The sequence below is a fragment of the Haemaphysalis longicornis genome, unplaced genomic scaffold (genome assembly GCF_048455015.1).
Source record: "Haemaphysalis longicornis isolate Haplotype H1 unplaced genomic scaffold, Haemaphysalis longicornis Haplotype H1 scaffold_12, whole genome shotgun sequence".
Lineage (NCBI taxonomy): Eukaryota > Metazoa > Arthropoda > Arachnida > Ixodida > Ixodidae > Haemaphysalis > Haemaphysalis longicornis.
Genome location: NW_027526225.1, coordinates 24,735,994 through 24,760,802, shown reverse-complemented (window position 1 = coordinate 24,760,802; position 24,809 = coordinate 24,735,994). Strand labels below are relative to the sequence as shown.

Genomic DNA, 24,809 nt, shown 5'->3' with positions numbered 1-24,809 from the left:
GTCCGGTGCCGGTTCGGGGGGTCTTCCACGGGTGCGTGCACGAAGGACGAGAAGGGCTGATTTTGAGTGGTGACAGGTGAGGCCGCGTGGTGCTAGGTAGTTGAGGACGGTGTCCACCCCTTGTTGTAAAGCAGATTGCTGGGTGCCGGGTGATCCTTTGGTGATCCAGATGGTAAGATCATCCGCGTAGAGAGCATGGTGAAGGTTAGGGATCCCGGAAAGCTGCTTAGGCAGGTCTAGAAGGGCGATATTAAACAATAAGGGGGAGATAACAGAACCTTGTGGGGTGCCCTTGGGGGGTGTGGAGAACGTTGGGGAGATCAATGATCCGAGTCGGATTGTGGCAGTTCGGTCGGATAAAAATGCCCGTACATAGTCGAAGGTGCGTTGACCGCAGCGTGTGGTGTTTAGCCCATTGAGGATGGCTTCATGGGTGACGTTGTCAAAGGCTCCACGTACATCTAAAGCTAAGATTGCGCTGGGATGAATTTTGCTGAGGTTGTCTATGACCTGTTCTTTTAGCTGAAGAAGAACGTCTTGTGTGGAAAGGTGGTTACGGAAGCCAAACATGGTGTGCGGAAAGAGGTCATTATTTTCCAGATGGGCAGTGAGTCTTGCGTGTACCATATGTTCCAGCAGCTTTCCGAGACATGATGTGAGGGATATGGGACGTAGGTTAGTGGGTGCAATCGGCTTATTGGGTTTAGGAATTGGAGTAATGTCGGAGTGGCGCCATTGAGGAGGGAGCGTGCCCGCTTGCCAGTGGTGGTTAAAGAGATCCAGTATAGATTCTTGGGCCTCGTCGTCGAGATTTCGAAGGAGCTTGTTGGTGATGCGATCGCGGCCAGGAGTTGTATTTCTAGTAAGCTTGGTGAGGGCCTGGCGTAGTTCCTCGGTGGTGAAGGGGTTGTCCAATGCGGCGTTAGTGGGGCCTGAATATAGGACCGAAGTGGGCTTGGGGTAGGTTGTCTGGTGCCCAAAGAGGTGGTCACGGAGAGAGTTGAGCAGTTCTGGGGGGGGGGTAGATCGCTGTTTCGGATGAGGCGATTAATTTGGTGGGTGGTGGTGGTGCGCGTAGGCTTGTCTCCGATGAGCTTGCGAAGGATGTGCCAGGTCCGCTTCGTGCTGAGGGTGCCCTTTAATTGGTCGCAGAAAGAGTGCCAATTTTGTACTGTGAGGGTGTGTGCATACTGCACAGCCTGCTGGGTAATGTTCGCGATGCGTTTTTTGAGGGTGCGGTTGTGTTTTTGTTTCTGCCACCGTTTGACCAGGCCCCTGCGGGCTTCCCATATATGCAGCAGATGGGTGTCAGCCTCCGGGTGTTTATCGGTGAGTTGCACAGTTTTTGTGTGTTTCTCGACCAGGGCTTCCAGGGCTGCTGTCCAATCTTCGAGGCTGTCTGTGATGGAGGGAAGTGTGGTTGGGTCCTTGCGGAATTCGGGCCAATTTGTGATCCTAGCCTTCCCCAATGAGCGCGTGGTGCATCGGAGGTTAGTCGTTATCTTGATAATATAGTGATCACTGCCCAGGGTGTCTTGGGTTCGTTGCCATCAGGCGAGTGACGTTGTTGGCAAACGTGAGGTCAGGGGAGGTGTCACGGGAGACGCTCGTACCCAGCCTGGTGGGGGTGGTGAGGTCGTTGTATAGAGTGAGGGCATGGTGCTGGGTAGCGTGGAGAAGGGCGGTGCCTCTTTTAGATGCTTGTGCGTAGCCCCAACAGTGATGTGGAGCGTTGAAATCACCGAGTAGGATGAAGGGACTTCGGGATGCTTGTTTCTTAGCGTCATGTATCAATGCCTCAATCGCGTGAAGTGAGGTAGGCGGAGGACTGTAAACATTGAGGATATAAACACTTGAGTGAGAGTGTCGTTCAGGAAGAACCTCTATAAAAGTGTGTGCGATGGGGGAGGCGAGGTGATGTTCTTGCGCGGTAAGGTGCTCTGCCACTAACGTTGCAGTGCGGTGCAGGGGGTCTTGTGTGTAAGTGGCATATCCTCGAAGTGATGGGTTGGGGGTGTCAGCCTCTTGTAGGGCGATGACCTGAGGAGGACTTGGGGAAATGTATAGGGCTAGCTGATTTTTCTTGTTTTTGAATGACCGGCAGTTCCATTGGTAGATTGTGAAATCCTGGAAATCAGTTCCCATCGTTACAGACAGGGGGTGGGGAGGACTGTTGCTGTTGGAATTTGGCTTTCTTCGTTTGCGGTTGGGGAGCAGGGGCAATTTCGGCCATTTCTTCGAGTTGCGCGACTCGAATGTTGATCGACTCCATGAGTGGTTGCAGGGGCTCTAGGGTGGATGCTAGTTTGGCTTGGAAGGCTTCGAGGGCTTGGGTGATGCGCTGGTCGATAATGGGAATGAGGCGTTCTGAGACCTTTTCTACTATGGCGTCTATGGAAGGTTCAGATGGAGTGCGGGAGGCTAGGCCGCGGGCTGTGTCTTCTAGGGCATCAAGGCGTTGGCTGAGCTGCATGCATTGTTGTTGTAGTGTTTGTAGCGTTTGCTGGAGTTGGGAGGACAGGGTGATTTCGGGAGTGGCGGAGATAGGGAAAGTGTTTGTGGTAGGGAGGAATTTTGGGGTGTGAGCAGAGTTAGTGGTGGGCAGGGGTGGGAAGGTGTGAGCAGTGGGAGGATGCGCAACTATGGCTGACCAGCTCACCTTGTTTTGGTGCATATCTCTGTGGCCAGTCTTCATGGTGGTTGAGATCACTCGTTTCGGAGCGGGCGTGGGCAGGACTCGTTTCGAACACTCCTTGCTGGCGGTAAGGTGGGGTTGCTGGCACAATTTGCACATTGGTGTACAGTCATGCTGGGCAGAGGGGTTGACGGCGTCACAGCGGGGACACTTGGGTGAGTCCGGGTGGGGGCAGATGTCTTGGCGATGGCCAACGTCGCCGCAGAGTTGGCAAACCTGGACGACGCGGCGGTAAGGTCGGCAGCGATGGAGAACACAGCCCACTCGGACGTAGTAGGGGACGCGGGTGCCATTGAATGTCAGGAGGGCAGATGTGGTGCGTCCCATGAGCCGAGAGTGGAGGAGGAGTGGGCGGTTGGCTTCTAGAAGTTCTTGCAGGGTTTCCTGGGTGATGTCCTCTTCCAGACCGTGGATCACACCACGGCAGGTGTTGGGTGGTGGCTTCATGTACGGGGCAACCTCGTACTCTGCAATTCCGAGGCGAATCGTTGTGATTTCACTGAGCACGATTGCCAGCTGAGCATTGTCTGTGCTTGCCACCAGCAAGTTGCGGTCCGGTTGAGCCTGTACAATAACTTCGTTGAGGAACTGCTGCCTCGAAATGGCGCTTGATTCGGCGAGACTTGCCGCAAGTGTTCGCGGAGCCCAGGACGCTATACTCAGACCAGAGCGCGGGCGGTAAATGACTATGTAGTGGTTGCATGGTAGTCGAGGTGGTGGGGCAACTGGCGTGGTTGCGCCTGTTTTTGGATCTTCCTGTAGATGGCGGGGCGGCTGCTTGGAGGCTGACGACACTGACGATAGATGGCGGGGTGGCTGCTTGGCTTCAGGTGGTTTAGAGCGGGCGGCGAGCACCGTCTTCCAAGGATTTTCTGGGGGAATTGTGCGGCCACTTAGCTCATCAAACTCCATAGCGGCGTGGGATGTCTGGTGGGACGTTGAAGCGTCTCCCTGTTCCGACGTTGTGGCGGTAGGTGACATGATAGACGCAGCGGTGTCGCTAGGCCTGGAGACGAGGCCCAGCGTAGCCGGCGAGAAGGGAGACCATGAAGTGGTCGATATCTCTGACCTGTTTGAGCCTGGGGGGTCAGCCGGGCGTCCACGTGTTCCAGACAACGTGCCGGAACTGCTGGTTCTTGCCGTATGATGGTCAGAGAAAAAGGTCCGCTATTGTAGCGAAATAAACGGGAGCCGAAGCGACTCGTGTGCGGTGGCGTTGGCCCCCTGGTGGCGGTCTTCCTCTTCGTTCGAAAAGAACAAATAAAAACCGTCCTGTTGACACCTTCCCGAACTACCGCAAACATTATATAATGAAATAAAAAGTTCAGAGACATCCGTGTTTGTATCCTAAGATGTAACGCGCGATAGCGATACGTGGACTCCCACAGAGAGTTTCCGTACACAGCTGCTGCATTTACGATCTATGTTGCACAAGCCCGCAAGGTTATCGAAAAGAGAGACTAGCAAGCAGGCTTTTTAATCGCCGTGTACCAGGAGAGGCATAGGCTCTCTGAACGTCTATGGTTTAAAATGTGAGCCTGAAAGGTTGCGAAGGCGAGGTGTCGGTGAATTTGAGCGAGGAGGAGTCAGTGTGAGTCTGTCAAAATGTTTATTCTGTGATGTCTAGGCCGGGCTGAACAATTTTCCTTTTTTCAGAGGGAGAGAGAGCAGATCCATGTATACAGGAAGAAATAGTGGTTTAAGAAAATAGGGTAAAGCGATGGCAGGGAGATCAAATGTGGAGCCTCAGTCTAGATCACCAGATGCATCAGCTCCTCCCCTTTTCCTCTCAATCAGCTCGCACTGATATTGAGGTAACGAGCTGGTCAAATCTGCCTCCCATGCTCAAAGTGGAATATATTATATTTGAGTTGTTCTTCCCTGGCCATACCGTTGGACGTGGCAATGTCCCGTGCAAGAAGGTGGGTGTTTCCCCTATTTTAGCAGACTTCCAATTTAATGGATGGTGTTCCCCCCGAACACCTTAACCCACATGAATTTTAAGATAACAGTGTTGGTTTTTTGTGCACAGAGTTTGTGATTCGTCGGCATTGGCAACTCTTTGTAGCAAGGGGAAAAACTGCGTTCCTAGGCACCGGATGAAAATTTGTTCTGAACATTTTTCGAAGAGGACAGTGTGGTAGTCCTGGTCACAAGGAGCACGGTATGCGAGTTAGTGTGCTTTTTGCTTAGTGCGTCGTTCGCTTTGAGACCATTGGATTCGGCTGTACAGGTGACGTTAACTTTCTACTTTATGGATAATAAAATCTTACCCAAGCGCTTGATATTCTGCCTCCAGAAACTGTATAATGTTCTTTGTGAGTCTGCAATGATGTTACGATTTTGTTTGATGATTCCGCTTTTCGGATCGACAAAAGAATGGCTGCAACTTCCACTTCTTTGTTCCTGTATGTTGTAAGGTCATGCAGTCACAAAGATTGCCAGAGAAGTCAACTACGGCAATTGGCGGCTCCTGCTTTCGTACATCCCGAAGTCGGTGTATACTGTGGTCTCGTTATATTGTAACTCTCCCCAAATGAACATGATCCCGCCATACCGCCCCTTCGTGTGTAGGATTGTATCCATCTTTTTCGTACAGGAGAATTTTCGTTCAAGGTCGCTGGACCAGTGTCATGTCTATCATGGCGTGCAGCGATTTTCTTTCAAAGGGGGAGGGGGGGGGGTGCCTGTCTTTTCTATTCTGTTTGCAGGTGCCTGTTTGGGGTGCCGGTTCCTCTTCAAAGGGGGTATGTTGGCCCTTCCCGATTTGGTTTTTACAATGGCTTTCTTGGTGCTAGGCGAGTAGCTTTCTTGATTTCTTGAAATGCACTAGGCAGACACAAGTTGAGACCCTATTCACCGCCATCATCCCCAAAATCCTATTGAGCACGACTGCCGCGTGAAGGCCCCTCCCATTGACCTTCACGCGCTGTTGTCCTGCGCTTCCAGAGTCCATTCTTTGTCCGAATATTGTTATTTCATCCCTCCATCTAGTAAATGGCGCTCCTCTTATACTATACCCGTCTATGCATGTTCACTCTGTTACCCGGTGGTCCACCCTTTGATAGCTTGTTTAACGGTCAAAATTGCTAGGTTGACAACTGCCTTATATGTTGTCCTAATGATGCCGTTTCGTTCAATTTCTGTGGTGGGGGTAAAGTACAGCAGGATGTGCACTATTATGGTCATGATCAGTGGTTGCATGAGTCTTATTGTTTCTTTTGTCTTTTTCTTGCTCTTCTCTTGGTTGGACGTTTCGCTTGTGGGCAATGGTTGGTTGAAGAGTTTTTGTTTTTGGCGATTGCGAGTTGGGAACTACCCTCTTGTCTGGAACCCCACCGAACATTCTTGCGTGGCTGCTCTCTGGGATGATATTCGTACCTATTTTAGGGTAATTTTTATTTGGCCGCCCGGTGCCATCTGTCGTTTACCAAACCGAGCTTGGAGCGGAGACACAACCGTTCAAATATTAAAAAGTACTTCGAAACCCTATGTGATCAGACGCTATATAGTTGGCTTTATTTTCGCTATTTTCTGGCTTATAATCTATGCCTTGTTTGATTTCTGAGAGACGGGTGTTAATCCTTGATCCTCTGTTTTAGTTCGGTGACCCACTGTTGGTGCTGGCATAAGTTCCGGTGGGAAGCACAGCGCCGTTGCTGACTGGGTAAGGCATTTCGTTGCAAAGCCCAAGGAGAGTGGATCAATTTCCGTCCACGGCGGCTGTTTTTCTGATGGAAGCTGAGAAGAAAAACGCCAGTGGGTCGAGATTTCGGCGCACGTTAAAGACCCGAAAATGGCAAAACGTCTTCAGAAGGCTTCCCCTACGGCATGCCTCATAGCCCACGAGTAGCTTCGGGGAATGAATTCCCGCAAATTTATATTTTTGATCTTCTGCAGGAAACGCGTTTTGGTGTGGTGGCGTGAACTGCGGGCACGGAGGAAGAACGTGTCTGCCGAGCATGCTGCCACCAAATATGCATAGAACAAACTTCACCGCGCAGGCGCGACACCTGGTGAAAACGAATGTCCTTTCTTTCGTATTCGACGTTGTATCATTGTCCTCCTTTCCAAACTTCTGATGCCGTAGCGCCACATCACAGGGGTAGCGGAGCCCTCGAATCTGGCTGCCTTAGTCGTAGCTTCCGGGTGGGAGCGGTGACGCATTTCACTGGACGCCTGATGAGCACGGCTGATAGAGGGCGGCTGGGAGCCACAGGGAAATCGAAAAATGAGCCTAATAACAGTATTGCGTCAATATCCATTTGAATGCCGCTGTGTCCTCTTTTGTGGTTGTGCTCTTCGAGTAGTTGCGGCGCCGTGTGTGGTCAGTGGTGCGCGTGCTTGATATGACATTTCGCAGCTCCTAAACCATGCATTCGCCTATTCCCATCTGGGTTATGGAAGGCCCGGCTGTGCCCAAGCAGAACGGCCTTCAATTGTGTTTTAGTTCACCGAAGCTCAATTGTGTTCCAATATTCCGAAACCCTGAATAGTCCTCTGGGCCTGAGGCCGTGATGGCAGTGGTGACGCCGTATTTCTTCTTCCCTGGGGCACTCTTTATTTAGTAGTTTCTGGTGAAAATGACAATAGGTCGTATAGTTGACAACGCATGACGTTCGCTGTGTTAGGTATATAGAGACGCAACGGGAAAGCAGCAAATCAATTAGAAAAACGCCCCTTACGCCAACATTTTAGGGTGCCTTGATGGCTGTCCTCCATCGTGTCGGTCGTGTCCTCAAGCTGTTGAAAGTTGGCGTTGGCAACATTTCACAACTCGCTGTACAGAACCGAGTTAAAGGCGGTTATTCTACTGGCCGTGCTATTTTTTGCATTGATGCCATTAGTGAGCTGAATTCAACATAATCGTCATTGGCTAAGAAAGTGTAAGTGGTACCAGACAGCCTACTTTAAGTTAGAATGATAATCTCCCTTACCATACTCTTTTCCCAAAGAATCCTTCGACCGATATAAAACTGCTATAAGTACAACTGTAACAGACGTACAACTGTAACTCTTCAGGACCATACCAATGCAGCATGGTCGCTCTCTTTAACAAACTTTCGCTCAAAACGAGACATAATACACATATTGAGGAGTAGCTTTGCTGACTTTACAGAGCTACAGAAATAAAAGGGTCCAATAGTCAAGCGTTTTGCTCGTCGATCCGCCACGGATGGTTTACGGCTTGCAATGGCCAAGGGGATATATGTGATCCGAAATTGAATTAGATTTTTCGCGGATAAGCCACCGGCCGTTTGTATCGGTTCCGAAACTGGACACTTTAAGGCAGAGAATAAATATTACGACGCAGAAACCAGACAGCGCTAGTTTAAGAAATCGTCTCCCTTAGGGCACCGATGCTGCGCCCAGCAGTCCTAAATGCAACCTCACAGTGCGACGTTTGTGTACGAATTATATAGCCATATCTACAGCACCGGCTTTTTTAGTGTTCGGGTTTCCTTGTTTTCTAGCTAGTTGGGAGACCATTCCTATAAAAGAAGGAAACCGAGCCGGACTTCTATCCCAATATCTGGTTAGGTCAACGTTACGTTGCTGAGAACCGATGTTGCGGAACATTGGGCAATGCATAGAACCTAATTGCGTGTAAAAGCGGACTTCTCCAACCGAGAAGTACTTGCGTTATTTTGCGTGGTTTATGCATATTATTGAATCCCAATGAAAACCGTTAGAGACAGCTCCTGGCAGGTTTCCCGTCACCACTGTTTTTTTTTTTCCCCTTCCGTTGGAGAGGTATCAATTCGAAGACAAGTCCATAATCGAAACTCGTGGGCACAATTTGTAAATCGAACTTTTGGAAGAATTAGTGTTGTTTTCTTTCTCCGAATTCTTTCGTTTAATAACGATAATATAGAGCTACGCCTATGTTGAGTATTCTTTAATTCATTTTTGGTAATGTTTAACGCGCAGACGCTACTCAGGCGATGAGGCGCGCCCCGTAGTGGAGGGCGCCGGATTGATTTGACCACCGGGGATCTTTAACACGGCCTGGAATTTCGAACACACGGACTTTTTAAGTGCGAATGCACTTTATAAGCGACCCCAAACCATCCACCGCCGGCGGCGGCGGCGGCGGCGTCCGCAGTGCTCCTCTATATTTAAAAAAGAAACAGCATCCGGCGCCAGGTTTCGATCCGAGGACTTTGCGGCCGCAGCGCGACGCTCTACCGACCAAGCCACAGACGCGACGTGATATCAGCGTTAGTGACGCGCCTTATATCTTTAACGCATTCAAACTACGTCGTCAGCGGCGTGCGTTGGCGACTCAGCGGCGTTATAGCGGCTTGATAACTGCGTGGTGTACACGTGATACTACAAACCCGATGGAAGAGATGGAAGAGAAGGCGGCGAGGCGGTGGGCTGCGGGGGCCGAGCGCAAACGCCGCAAGCGGGCCGACAACCGTGCATTCGCACTTTCACATTCTCCCCCTCGGGGAAATGCGGGGGAATTTTTTTGCTTTCCGTTTCCATCGCCAAGGCGGCCGCCGCGGCCGGATATCAAAACCACGCCCTTATGTCGACTAATCTCTCGACGGCATACTGTTCTGTGCATCTTTCATATCGAACAGAACATATGCGCTTTTTTATGGCAGCACAGACGAGTAACCATGTTTTCCTGTGCAATTTGTATTCGCAGGGAGACTTACCACCGCTGTGGTGGTAGTTCTGCTCGTAGCAGTCCAATATGCGGTACCATCCGGAATGAATTCATCCCTGGGCAGCTATCTAATCATAACCAGACTTTCGAAGCTGCTGTCGGCAATCATGCCGCCACTTGGCCTCATTGAAACTTTACGCATCATGTTCATTGCACAGGACTATGAAGGTGAGAAAATAGAAAAACGGGAGAATTCTTTTGCTACATTAGCAAGCGACGTGGTTGGAAACACCAGGTAAACTTTTTTAGCACCCTTGCCTCTGGAAGACTGTTGCCTGGCCTTTAAGTTGGTAGATATACCTTAAGGAAGTGGTGAAGCAGCCGTCAACACCACCAAATTAATGTTTCTACGCAAATGAGAAGCATTTGTCTACAAGTTCATTATCTTCAATTGCCTGAAACCGAACAATCGTCCGTATAAACCGACAACTACTGCTTTCTTGACTGCGCGAACATAAACAAGGCGAGGGCAGACTCACTAAATAATCAGCTTTCTTATGGTATATTGTATAGTATACGGCGGAATGTTTCTAGAAAAACAAAATTCTGCAGAAATTCACAGAATTGTGTACTAATGCGGAGCATTCTTATGCCACTTGTCTTGAGTGGAAGCCTTTTACAGCCCCATTTTTCGGTTTTTTCTAAATCTTGTGCGACTAAGAATCCCCAATTGCGCTATTATAACGATTTAAAGTGAAATTTTAGTGATATCTGCATTATTGTGGAAATTCACGGCGTTACATGGTTCGCCATCTTCCATTTCTTTGTATAATTTTCTTAAGTTTTAATTTTTCAAAAGTTTTGTTACCAATTATTGAATTTACGGTAACATAGCGATTATTATGTATGGAACTTCCACGAAATCTGCATTATTGCCGAAATACAGTTACTTATACAATTCGGCATTTTCCGCATTTTTTTATATTTTATGTATTAGTTTTTCAAAATTTCGTTCGAACAATTATCTCCATTTACGTTATTAGAGCGATTACGTTTGGAATTTTCCCAAAATCTGCATTATTGTAGAAATGCATGTCGTTTTACGATTCGGCATTTTCCATAATTTTGGTATTTGTGTTTAGTATTTTTTCCAAATGTCGTGCGACCAATTATCTGCCTTTACGCTATTATACCGAATACAGGTGGAACTTTCCCGAAATCTCCATTGTTGTGGAAATGCAGGGCGTTACACGCTTCTCCAGTTCCTTTAATTATTGTATATTCTCGTATCTTCTAGTTTTTCAAAATTTCCTTCGTCAAAATATCTTCATTTACCCTATGTTAACGATTACAGGTTAAACTTTCGCGAGATCACATTATTGCGGAATTCTATGCAATATACGTTTCGCCATTTGCCGTAGTCTTTAAATATTTTTCACATATTTATATATTTCAAAGATTGCGCGACCAAGTATCTCCATTTGCGTTATTACAACGATTCCATTTGGAACTTTCCCGAAACCGGCATTTTTGTGGAAATGCAGGCTGGTACACGGTTCGCCAGTTTATGCAATAATTTTTTTATTTTTCTAATTTTTTAGTTGTTCAAAATACAGCTCGACAAATTATCTCCGTTTACGCCTTTGTAACGATTATACGAGAAACTTTTGTGAAATCTCGAATAATGTGGAAATGCCATGCGTTATAGGCTATGCCATTTTCCGTGTGTAAGCTTGATAATTGTAGAAATGCAGGACGTTGCACGGTTCGTCGGTTTCCGTAATTTAAATTTTTGTTACAACAGCCATTACATTTGAAACTTTAGAGACATCTGCATCACTGTGAAAATGCAGGGCGTTACACAGTTAGCCAGTTTCCGTAGATATTTTGTATGTTTTCCTAATTGTTAATTTTTCAAAATTTCGCTCTACCAATTATTTCCGTTTACGCTATTATCACGATTACAGATGAAACTCTTGCGATGTCTCTGTTGTTGTGGAAATGCCATGCATTATAAATTTTGCCAATTCCCTTAACGTAATGTTTTCTTAATTTTTAGTTTTTCAAAATTTTCTCCAACCAGTTATCTTCATTTATGTTACTGCCGCGAACCATGTATGCGTTTGTTTGTTTATTTATTGTTTGTTTTTACTGCCCGGACACGCCCGGCCCTGTTATCTGTGTCAAGCGAAGCGCGTCTTGCATTCTTTATTTTTATGCCGCACAGGTTACCTCATTTAGATAAGCAGACTGTTTCGTCTTAACATCACTAGCTCAGAATAATCTTCTCTGATCTACAATGTTCTGGATGTAAATCGACGGTTCCAGAAACACTCGCGCCGAAAGATAAAAGCCTGCAGAGCAAACGCCACGCCATTCCGATCGTCGACGCTCGCTGGCACACGTCACTTTGTTGACTGCTGCTTCGCCGCCTGTGCATTCTTTGAGTTGCTAGGGGAGCACAAGTTCGCTCCAATAAACGTGTTTTCCTTCAAGACAACTGCGTCGTCTCTGGCTTCGTGACATCTGGTGGAGGTGCGTAGTACGCACCCTACATGCTCTCTACGACATCTGGAAGCCACCAAGCCAGTCCAACCAGGGAAAGCCGCCGACTGCAAGGAATACTACCCGAGTTCAGTCTTCTGCCAGAAGGGCCCAAGAGAACGAACGCTGCAACCAACAGCATGGTGCAAGAAGCAACATCACCAATTGTGCCGCAGCAGCCACGGGGACCGCCATCATTCCGAGGAGCCCCCGCAGAAGACCCAGAAGAATGGTTGGAGAAGCTGGAGGGCGTCCGGAAATTCAACAGGTGGGACGACGCAGAAACGTTCCGGCATGTTTTCTTTTGCTTGGAAGATTCAGCTCGCACTTGGTTCCAGAACAATGAGAGCTCCTTGACCAACTGCGCTCACTTCAAAAGCGAGTTCATTGGGATCTTCAGTAGCGTGGTCAGAAAAAAACGCGCTGCGCTTTTCGATGCGACGCTGAGATCATCTCTTGCCGGCGCCTCTGTCACTTCTGCGTGCGTCCGTCGTCGTCGTCGTTGTCCGCACAGCTGCGCCCCTCCTCCTCTCGCCGTGATAACATCTGCGGCGCGCGCAGTGCGGCGCGCTCTCTCATTCCGCCGGTGGGCGGCGCTGCGCGCGGCGCAAGCGCGCTGTGCGCATGTGCAGCGCTGTCTCTCTCCCCGGTGTCCTCTCCTTCGGGCGCGCTGCGCATACGTTTCACGCAGATCAAGTAATCGACCCAACGGAAACGCACAATGGAACCCCTTCACCGTTGCATCACACCAGGGTTGCCACGAGGGGAGGTGGACGTAATTTTTGCTTGAAATTCGAACGCAGCACCCCAACGAAGGGGTCATGATCTTCGTCGAACAGATGAGGCGACTTTTTCGCCGTGCGGACCCAGAAATGACGGAGGAAAAGAAACTGAGGTTTCTGATGAGAGGAATAAAGCAAGAACTCTTTGCTTGCCTTGTCCGCAACCCCCCCTAAAACGGTGGCCGAATTCGCGTCCGAAGCTGCCGCGCTGGAGAAGACGCTAGAAATTCGATCGCGGCAGTACGACCGCCCTGTCAACGCGCTGTTCTCGGAGACCATCGGTGCCGCAACTGGAAGTTCCGATACATTGCGCGAGACCATCCGAGCAGTGGTCAGGGAGGAGCTTCGGAAGCTTTTTCCAACGGTGCCGCAAACTCAAGTGGCTTCCGTGACCGACGTAATCCTAGAAGTCCAAAACGCACTGGGAACTTCTACGCCGTCGGAAAGACCCCGCTAACCACAAGCCATGGCCTACTCCGCGGCTGTTCGTCCACCCCGCCAGGATCCAACCCGTCCTCAAGAAACCCCACCGTACCGCCGTCCACTGTCGCCTGCACGACCCCCTGCAGCCCAAAACCAGAACCCGAGGAAAACGGACGTCTGGTGAACCCCCGATAATCGTCCGCTGTGCTACCACTGCGGAGAGGCCGACCACATCTACCGTCGCTGCCCCTACAAGAGGCTCGGTTTGCGAGGGTCCTCCATCGACGCACCCCGCCCCGACCCGGCCAGCGCCCATCGGAGATCGAGGACTACCTGGGCAGCACCACCCGTGGACCAGCCTGTTTCAACCGATCGCCGTCTTCCTACCCATACCAGTCGCCCAACCACCATAGCAATGCTAATTTCGCACGTGGAAGGTCGCCCAGCCCACTCGGGGGAAACTAAAAGCAGCAACGTCTGGAGGTGAAGTTGCTCTACGGCGAAAAACCGGAAACCCTCTAACGACACGAGGACGCGCCTAAGACAGTGATTCACGCCATGCCCTCATCCCGACCACCCGATTTAACCCTGACAAGACTCCGGAACACGACGACAGCTACACAGCACGACGCGTACCTGACATGACCGAGACTTCCGCTGAGAAGACGGCGACAACGACGACGCACAGTGCACGACCGTCAACACGCACAAGCCGAGATGCGACGCCCCGACGCACCCGAAACTCGAGCAAGGCGGCATCCGACGTCAAGGTGTTAATCGACGACTTTGACGTAGTCGCCCTCGTAGACTCGGGAGCGGACTACTGAGTAATGAGAGGACCACTTGCGTCTAAGCTGAAGAAAGCTATGAGCAGATTGGACGGTCCGCACATACGCACAGCACGAAGCCACCTCGTGACGCCAAGTGGAACGTGCACATCCCGGGTCACCATAGACGGTACGACGTACCCTGCCGTGTCCGTTCTTGCCTAACTGCTCCCGCGACGTGACTCTCGGAATTGACTTTTTGACAGAAAACGGCGCAATAATAGATCTGCAGACCAAGTCGATAACTTTTTCCTCCAGTCAATACATGAGGCCGGAACCGAACACCGAACACAATTTAGCTGCAAGGATCGCCGATGATCATGCCACCCTGCCACCCCGCGCAATCTTGATGATCACCGTCTACTACGAAGGTGCTGCTCCCGATGTCGACGCTATCGTGGAGTGTGACCAAAGGCTGCTTCTCGACCGCGGTGTGTCTATCGCAAGAGGCATTGGGTGGTTTAAGTAACGCAAATCCCACGTTTTGGTCACCAATTTCACCGAGGAGTACCAGCATTTAAACAAGGGCTCTTCCATGTCGTTCCTCGAAGAAACGCAAGAAGCCAGTGACGTGATCGCAGTCGCCGACTTTGAAGGCGCACCCGAAGATACCTTGAGGCTTACGCATCCCTTCGACGTGAATCTGGCGCTACCGCGAGAAAGGAACAAGCTATGGCCTTTGCTGCGTCGCTACAGCGAGTGTTTTTCATCGAACTCAAAGTTACGCCAGACACCTCTGGCGAAGCACCGGATAATAACTGAGGATGGAGCCCGACCTACCCGAAAGTCACCGTACCGCCTCTGTTCACACGAGCGCGAAGCCATCCGCACTCAAGTCGACATGCTCAGCGACGACATTATACAGCCATCGAAAAGTCCGTGGGCTGCGCCGGTCGTACTCGTAAAGAAGAAAGACGGCACACTAAGGTTCTGCGTTGTCTACCGGCGATTGAACAAGATCGCCAAAAAGGACGTGTACCCCCTGCCACGAATCAACGCCGCCCTCGATCCCCCCTGCCACGCGAAGTACTTCTCATCGATGGATCTGAAGACCGGCTACTGGCAAATTGAAGTGGACGAGAGAGACCGGGAGAACACTGCATTTATAACCCCGGACGGCCTATACGAGTTCAAGGTGATGCCGTTTGGGCTGTGCACGGCGCCAGCAACGTTTCAGAGAATCATGGACACCGTGCTAGCTGGCCTGAAGTGGCACACCTGCTTCGTATACCTCGACGACGTTGTCGTATTCTCCCGGACTTTCGACGAACACCTTGCAAGGTTGCAGTCTGTACTCGAGGCCATTCGTACGTCGGGGTTTACCCTGAAGCGCGAAAAGTGCCGTTTCGCGTACGAGGAACTCCTGTTTTTGGGCCATGTCGTCAATGTTGCGAAAGTCCTGCCTGACCCGGCGAAAACATCAGCCATAGCGAACTTCCCTAGACCGAAAGATAAAAAGAGCGTGCGCAGATTTCTCGGACTGTGCGCATACTACCGGCGCTTCGTCGCAAGCTTCACACCCATTGCAGAGCCGCTCACGCGCCTGAACAAAGATACACGCCTTTCGCCTGGGAAAACGCCCAAGAAAAAGCATTCTGCGAGCTACAACAACTCCTGCAAAATCTGCCCGTTCTCGCTCATTTGGACAAAAACGCCGAAACGTAAATGTACACGGACGCCAGCGATATAGGTTTGGGTGCTGTCCTCGTCCAGAAACAAAGCGGTTGCGAAAAGGTAATCGCCTATGCAAGCCTTGGTCTGTTGAAAGAGGAAAAAAACTACTCTGCCTCAGAAAAAGTGTGCCTGGCTATCATATGGGCCATTTCAAAATTTCGCCCATACGTGTATGGTAGACCATTGAAGGTTGTGCGCTGTGTTGGCCCGACAATTAGAAGGACCCCTCTGGCCGTCTTGGGCGATGGAGTTAGCGCCGGCAAGATTTCGACGTTACAAACGTCTACAAATACGGCAAGAAACACTCCCACGCCGACTGCTTGTCCAGCGCGCCCTTCGACCCACCACCACAAGAATCCGATGAAGACAGCGCGTTCTTCGGAGTCGTTACGGAGAGCGACCTAGCCGCCCGGTAGCGTGCCAACCCCGACTTGCGCGTCATGATCGACTACCTCGAAGGACGCAGCGTCGTCGTGCCTAGGGCGTTCAAGACTTACCAGCATTCAGCGTCAAAAACTCCGTCCTCGTGAAGAAGAGTTTCAGCCCCGGAACGAGAACGAATTATCTACTTGCCATCCCCGCAGACTTTCGTGACGAAATTTTGGAAGCGTGCCACGACTACCTGTCTTCCCGACATCTCGGCACAGCTCGCACTATTGCAAAAATTAAGGCGAAGTACTTCTGGCCCCGCCTTCATCCGACGTCACCGACTACGTTCGGAATTGCCGTAACTGCCAGCGACGAAAAACGCCGCCGTCAAGACCCGCCGTACTTCTGCAACCGATCGCCATCCCATCGAGGCCCTTTCAACAGATTGGAATAGACCTTCTAGGCCCGTTCCCTACGTCACGATCAGAGAACAAATGGATTGTCGTAGCGACAGACTACATGACGCGCTACACAGAGACCGCCGCTCTTCCGAGGGGGACTGCACAAGAAGTCGCAAAGTTCTTTATAAACCAAGTTGTTCTGCGACATGGAGCCGTTGAAGTCCTAATCACGGACCGCGGAACTGTCTTCACTCCTGAACTTATCCAAGGGATCTTACGCTACAGCAACACGGATCACCGAAGAACGACGGCGTACCACCTTTAAACGAACGGACTAACGAAACGTCTGAACAAGACGTTTGCGGATATGCTGTCCGTGTACGTCAACGTTGAGCAAAAGACTTGGGACGAAGTCCTCCCGTATGTCACATTTGCGTGCAATACAGCGCCGCAGGAAACTACGCAGATGACACCGTTCGAGCTTGTCTACGGAAGACGGCCGACTACGATGCTCGGCTCCATGCTTCCGCGCGTAGAAGACCACGACGTCAACGCCGACGTCCAAGGATACCTTCAACGTGCGGAGGAGGCCCGCCAGCTCGGTCGAGTTCGTATAACGGACCAGCAACTGGTGGATGCCGGACGCTATAATCTTCCACGCCGACAAGCCGAGTACCACCCTGGGGATTGTATGTGGGTTTGGACTCCCATCTGAAGACGCGGACTCAGTGAAAAGCTTCTGGGACGGTATTTCGGACCATACCAGATTGTACGACGTGTCGGCCAGCTTACCTACGAGGTGATCCCCGATGGTGATTCCGGAACATCACGACGACGCATGCGGCCTGAAGTCGTCCACGTGGTTCGCTTGAAACCTTACTATGCAATATGACGGACTTTTGCGTTGTTTGTTCGCACTGTCGTTTTGTTTCAGCATCGGGTCGATGTACTCTTAGAGGTGGGGGGGGGGGGTAATGCTGCGAACCATGTATGCGTTTGTTTGTTTATTTAATGTTTATTTTTACTACCCGGCCACGCCCGGCCCTGTTATCTGTGTCAAGCGAAGCGCGTCTTGCATTCTGTATTTTTATGCCGCACGGGCTATCTCATTTAGATAAGCAGACTGTTTCGTCTTAACGTCACTAGCTCAGAATTATCTTTTCTGATCTACAATGTTCTGGATGTAAATCGACGGTTCCAGAAACGCTCGCGCCCAAAGATAAAAGCCTGCAGAGCAGACGCCACGGCATTCCGATCGTCGACGCTCGCTCGCACACGTCACTTTGTTGACTGCTGCTTCGCCGCCTGTGTATTCTTTGAGTTGCTAGGGGAGCACAAGTTCGCTGGAATAAACGTGTTTTCCTTCAAGACAACTGCGTCGTCTCTGGCTTCGTGACATTATTATAACCATTACATTTGGGACTTTCGCGAAATCTGCATTATTCTGGAAATGCTGGGCGTTACACAGGTTCGCCAGTTTCAGTAAATATTTTATATTTGTCGTTTAATTGAGTTTTTCGAAATTTCGTTGGAGCAATTATCCCCATGTACGCTATTATAACCATCACAGGTGGAACTTTCGCGAAGTCGGCATTATTGTGGAAATGCCGGGTGTTACGGGTTTCGACATTTTCTGTAATTATTTTGTTACTTTTTTTATTGTTCAGAATATTGTGCCACCGGATATCCCCATTTAGGCGATTGTAGCGATTAGTGAGGGAATTTTCGTGACATCTCCATTTTTTTTGAAAATGCAGGGAGCTACACGGTCCTGGCTGTGGTGGTACTTAGCAAAGAATGCTGCACATTGCAAACACCGGCATTCGTTCGTCGGAATGGAATGAACATTTTCCGGCTATTGAGCTTAGCAGTCGGTTAGCGCGGTTTACACGACTGGATGCAGTCACACGTTGCATACATCGATTTCTTTTCAAAGGCATCTACTTATCATTTTTTTACTCAGAACTGGATGAATAAATTGAAGAATATGCATACCTTCACCACTTATTATAGGAGGGGCGCTAATACAAAGCGGGAGTCCTTAAGCTCCCGAAAAAATGAAATTACACCCCCAACTTACCTTTTCAAAAAATGCTCACTTTCGAATGATGCGACCAAATTTACAGATTCTTATGATCCAAACCAAATTGCCTCTGATACCCTATGAAGCGATAAACTCGTCACGTTGCCAAACATCCCCCCTATCGCCCCTACTGCGGCTGAACAAAAACGCAGCTCAAATTTTTATTCTGCAACATTGAAAAAAAAAAAACATTTGAGAAATGGCACTCTAACTACGCAAGCAAGTTGGGTTTCACTTACACACATCAGTGATAGCACGGCCATTATCCCACCAAAAGGAATCTTTGTGCCACGTAGAGTTCCAAGGGTCACTATGCGCCTTGTATGGAATATGCCTTTTAATCGTCGGCAGATTGTAATAATTTCTTTGAACGCCCGCCACTACAACGGGCATATTAAACCTCTCGCGCACATTAGTGGTTATATTTACCACGTTTTCAGAAGTCTTGAAGCACATTTGGCCGTTAGTCGCTTCTGGTTACCGTGAACAATTTATGTACTCAGTAGAACACCTGTAAATGCATTCGGTAGTTTTTCCTCAAACACTCAAATAGCCTGCCAGTTCAAAAATTTGTTAAACATAAGCTTTGACATGCCGTATTACATTCGATGTAACTTTCTGTGCAAGACATTGTGTTAGCAGCAGAGACTTAGTTTCCCTTGAAACGCTTGTCATTGCATGTGGTAAATATTTTCCCCTAAATTGAATAATGATTTAGGAACACGCTTTCTTCCGCTCACACTTTTCACAGGTGGCAAGTTCGCCCGGTCTGCCATGTTTAGCGTACCTACACGGGAGCACATGTGTTCTTCTTCCAGAATCCTATTGATCATAAATATGCTACGTTAACCACGCGTTACCGTCGAATATTTCTACTCTTCCACATTTATTCTCGCTGTAGCAACTAGTTCCAAGACGAACAGTTCATTTTCTGGTGGTTGTAGGGCACAACACACCCTCCTGAGAATATATACGTGTGGACATAAATTGGCCTACTTGTCATTAATCACACAACCCTTCGGGAGGTTTGAAAAATCCAGAACGTTTTCCAATTTCTAACGTTTGGAAATGCCACAACATCGTAATTCTTTGTAAGCTTCGGGCTGTCACTCTGTGTAGGGATTCAATGTATGGATGGGGTTGCGCGAATCAACGCTCTGAGGCCGAAGGACGTCTTTTTAACAATGGAAATCACATGCTCATTAAACTTCAAATTAAAGTCGACGACTCTAGCAATACCAAACAAGATAGCACTATCAAACGTTAGCTCAAGAGCTGCGTCTACGCGCTTGGATCGTCTGAAGAAATAACACAGCGTTCAAAATGCTGTCATTGTGTGTGAAAGCAACGCAGAGTGCCGGCCTGCGCTCATGTAGAGCGCAGGGTTTTCGTATGTATGTGCGCCGTTCTGTTGTGTGACTTTAACCAGATGCACGATAATCACGCCGGGGTCGCCATGGCGTCAGAAGAAAATGTTTTAAATGCAGAGCATTTCAGTAACTCACGATGTCACCCGCGTCGGCGTCCGTAGTCCGCATCGCTCCCCCTACACTATATAAAAAAATAATACTTACCGGCGCCAGGTTTCGAACCAACGACTCTGCAGGCGGAACGCAAGGTACATGGTACTCTACCCACTGCACCACAAAGCCGACACCACAAACTTGACTCATTCAACCGTCGGCCACAGGTGCGCCCTCTCCCCCGCGTCCTCCTCGTCTTCTCTCCGCTCGCAACGCCCTCTCTCGCCGCGTTCGGTTCGGGCGCACAACAGGTGGGGACGTGCGCAACACCCTCTCTCGCCGCGTTGGGTTCGCGCTGATCAACAGTCGGTTCGCGCGCAAGAACAGGTGGGGGCGCTCGCATCGCGCTCTCTCGCCGCGGTCGGTTCGCGCTTAAACCACATATGTCGTTCGCGCGTGCTCCGGTCGCTAACATCTGTAGCGTGATCGTGACGTCAACATCACGCGTTCGTGTGGTGGCGCGATTTTGGCGCTATAACAGTCTCTCGCGAGGGGCATTGGATTGGATTCGATTGGATTGGCTTGGATTGGCTTGGCTTGGCTTGGATTGGATTGGTTTGGATTTGGATTGGATTGGATTAAAGTGGATTGTGTTGGATTGTGTTGCGTCATAGCCGCGCCACGTTGCGTCATAGCCGCTCCACGTTGCGTCATAGCCGCGGCAGGGGGTCCACGGCACGTTTCAAGTTTCACCAGCGACATCATCGACAATGTCTACGCTGGAAGACAACAATTACAACAACAACCAATACGTAATTCATACGACTTGCAGGCGCGCCCCCCGCGGAAATGCTCTGCATTTGATCGTGCCCCTCGCGAGGGGGATGTTTTTTGGTAAAGCTTTTTTTGTATGAATGGCGGTAGCATAGTGAGGCCTAACTATTAGCTGTTCTCTCGCCATTAGTCGTGAGCACCATGTCACTTTCAATGCGCGATTGATTTATGTGATGCGCTGATCGTTCTCGTGGTTGGCTGTTTGTGTGAACCTGCTTACGCCGCAATCACCGACGTTGCATCGCGTCGTAGTTTCGATATCGCCACTCAAGACAAATGATTTGATCCTGCTCCAAAGCTCGACTTGCGTAGTCTTAAATCTGCAGAGTAGAAACGTGTCGAGGTTCGTGTTACGGCAAGAGTGCATGAACCGTCGAGAGCCCTGGTAGCTGGCCTTGTTGCGTCGCAGCGATGAGGAATTTTGGTTGCCGTGATATTTTCGCTAAAAAAACGTGTGCCCGAACAACTGTTCTGTTTGTATCTCTGTCTGCGTTGCATGTATATGTCATAATCCTTGTGAATTGCATTGCTTTACCCAGGAGCGCAAGAAGCTGCTCAACCTAGGTGGTCACCCGTCTTTATAACTGGCTAGCTCACACGTCAGTGGCTTAGCAATAGCGGGTGCTAATCATCTGTGTTAGAACTGCTATTCATGCATTCACTTGTTTATCCATGCATGCTCTTCATACATTCACAGGGTCTGCCCTATCGGTCCCTGCATATATCTTGTTTGTATTACGTAGGAACTTGAGTGTCCTTTTGGGTTTTTTTTGCAGAATATGAATATTTACACATGTATTCAGCGTATTTTCACCAAATCAACCTTGGATCTTTAGGCATACTATAACTTTCATCGCGTATAAATTTGTCTGGGCTAATGAAACAGTCCGTATTTATTAAGCCGCTACGGATGCTAAGATAAATTGTTTATATGCCGTTGTAAAGTGTTGCCAATAGCCGAATTTTCTGATTTTTTTTTATTGTAGGGTTGAATACGCCGACGCAACGCAGGCGATGAGGCGGCCTGTAGAGGAGGGCTCCGGATTAATTTTGACCAACTGGGGATCTTTAAAGCGCGAGCCAAAATCTCGTACGCACGGGCTTTTTTTGCTTTTAGCCGGAATTTCTGTTACTGCTTCTAATATAATTGTATTTTAATCACTTCAGACCTCTTAAAACCCTTTTAGTTGTGGAGCTCTTGCTTATTGAAAGCAACGGCTTGTTTAAAAGCCTGGAAATATTTTCCTGCAGCGGCAGATGTTCAAGGATTAGGTGTCTCAGCGGTACTCGCTGTCATAATTTATTTCCACTAGGAAGAAATAAAAATATCGGCCCCTATCTTTGAAGAAACTCACTGAGTTGTATGAACGCGCGAAGGTGAACGAGATTACTTTGATGCCTTGTTGTACGGACGATCCGTATGCCATGCTCTCAACTGGCTGCACTATGCCTCGTACCCTCCACCTATAAACACATGGTCAGGAGTAGGTTACAGCTTATGTTTCGGGGCTTTGGGTCCGCGGCGTCGTTAATATTGTTAACAAGATTACTCAAGCTGCCCCGCACAGTGCGGGGATATTCACAATCGAATGAAAACATTTTAAGCGCTGCGGGATCCTGAAATGACGTAATTTGTTTGCCATAGATTGCGCGAATTTTGGTTACTGTCTTTTTCTGAGTACGCAGGTGGTATTAGTTTCCAATGTTTGATGAAGGAATGGATTTAATTTTTTTTCTGTGAATGTACGGCTGCAGACGAATATGTTATATTTGTTTTGGAATGTAGGATCGCATATTTCTTTAAATAGGGGGTATTTGGGCAGATGAATCGGGTTTCCATGTTATCCTTCTATTGCACGCAAAGCTTTTGTCTGGAGCGGCAAAGGGTTGTGATAGTTTGAATGAGTGGCAATGTCCCAGACTAATAAACAGTACCTGAATGTGGAATGGGAGAGCGCATAACGCATTGCAAACTTTAAACAAAGAAGCACCAGGTTTGCGATTCTGTTTGCGCGCCCATCTGTCTTGCTTAATTATTACTGAACTTCGATACATGAACATTCTATGAGAGGTTTTCATTGTTCCAAACAAATTTGTTTTGTGGAACGTGTTGAAATTCCATGTTTCGGAACGATTTATTTATTCCTTCCTGAATATTGACATTAATGAATATTCATGTTAATAAAGTACGTTTCCCACAAGTGTAGACTCATTTTCCCATTTTTCAGCCACAAAGCCAGATTAAGTACCAGTTGATCCTTGGTGTGAATTCCATAGCAGATGTGCCAGCAAAACTGCATTGTTTTCGCCCTGGTACATCACAAGGTTTGGTGATTCAAGGATTTGAAAAAGCGGCGATCAGATATTTTATTCAGGTGAACTCTATTTCTTTCTGTTAGAAAATGCGTTAACAAAACACTTATCCCGAAGGGAGTCATAAGCTTTGGAAAACGCGCGCGATGCCCTACTTGGGTTTCCCACGTAGTCACACGAATTCACACCCAGTGGACTGCCAGGGTAACAGAGTGAATACCGAGAGGTCGGTCTAGAAGGGGCAGGACCAATAACTCGATGGAGAGGAGTGTCATGTGTAAGGCCACCCCCTGAAAGCCGATGCATCAACTCCCCCACACCAGAAATATAGAAAAAAAGAATAAAGAAACACTAATTTAAACGGCGCGTCAGGTGAGCACCAATCAGCGAACACCAGCGCCTAAACCCCGAGGCATCACGGTCAAATATGGCAGCGCACTGGCCAGCGAACTAGAGAACGCCGAACAAATGACCAGTGGCGTGATGACCATATATGGACATAGAAAAGCAAAGAGCCAATAAGAGCGCAGCACAAGAAAGCCCAGAGGGGTTAAAAGTCGGGTGCCCAAATAGAAGGGGAGCCCAGAAACAGGGAGGCCAGAAACCAGGAGACGGTAGGAGTAAGTGACCTTCAACAAACGAGCCGGTGGGACGCGGCCAGGCCACCGATTATGCCTAGCAAGCCTGGTCGTGCCGACTTCGCATCGGCTTCGGCATGCTAGGCGCACCAAGAACCTGCATCTTCGTTGCCCCAGCGGCGGCGGTCGGCAACTCGCGGCCAGCGTCCACGCTCCGTCGACCTTCGTTTCGACGGCCTCGAAAGGCTATGTTTGTTCCGAGACTACCTAGGACCTCCAGCGGCAGCGGCAACCAGGGGGTAGCTACCGAGAAAACCTCAGGACTCGCGGAGCCAACGCCGTCTAAAGAATGGCCGTGCGCATGGAGTTCCGGCATCAAGGACCTCCAGCGGCCGCGGTTACCAGGGGGCATAGAGTTTCATACAAATAATTATTGTATGAAACTCTATGCCAGGGGGTAGCCACCAAGGGAATCAGTCGGGACGCGCGGAGCCCACCCCGTCGAAGGAGTGACCGAGCGCATCGAAAGCCGGCATCCAAGCAAGACGAGGGCGACAACCACCGGGTCGCGGCCACGACAGGGTGCGTCACGTCAGCGCCGACGTCCAGGGTAGGCCAGACCTATAGGGACGCAGTCGTAGGTCACAACTAAGGAGTTGCGGTGGTAGAGATATCACCTAGAAGGTTAAGGATTGAGTGGATTCGAACTAATGATGTTGGACTTTTTCGTAGAGACCTTTGGATTGTATTTTGGGATAGTTATTTAGTGGTTTGATTGTTTAGCGGTGGTGTGCAATTCATTCTTGAGTGCCTTGGGTTAGGGTTTTCAAAGTGCGGATTAAATCTGAGTTGTGTTCAACCCGTTAACGCCTTTCCTGCGTCCATATCTCTGAGCTGGTCACGACAACCTCACCTTCCGAAGTAAGTAAATCGGAGGCAAAGAATAGACTGGGGAAAGCGCAAGACCAGAACGATTGGACGACACTGCGAGAGGCCTTCATACTGCGGTAGACCTCACAACGCTGTTGATTGATTGATTGATTATGAGGCTTCACACACCGACACTACACAGGTTATGGAGCAACGCCGTAGTTGAGAGATCCGGCCTGTATTGACCCCCTGGGGATCTTTAACGCGCGGCATAATATGGAGCACACGGGTGTTTCCACTCTTCACCTCCATCATGAAAGCCGAAGAATCCAGG

The 24,809-nt window shown here is 49.3% G+C and overlaps 1 protein-coding gene across 1 annotated transcript in view; it reads left to right on the top strand.

Moving 5' to 3' along the window:
- Positions 1 to 24,809, top strand: part of LOC144161894 (phospholipid-transporting ATPase ABCA3-like) — a 93,188-nt gene that overhangs the window by 11,030 nt on the left and 57,349 nt on the right. Inside the window, exon 2 of the mRNA XM_077692456.1 lies at positions 9,354 to 9,542. Coding sequence (XP_077548582.1) covers positions 9,354 to 9,542 — 189 coding nt within the window. The remainder of the gene's footprint in view (positions 1 to 9,353; positions 9,543 to 24,809) is intronic.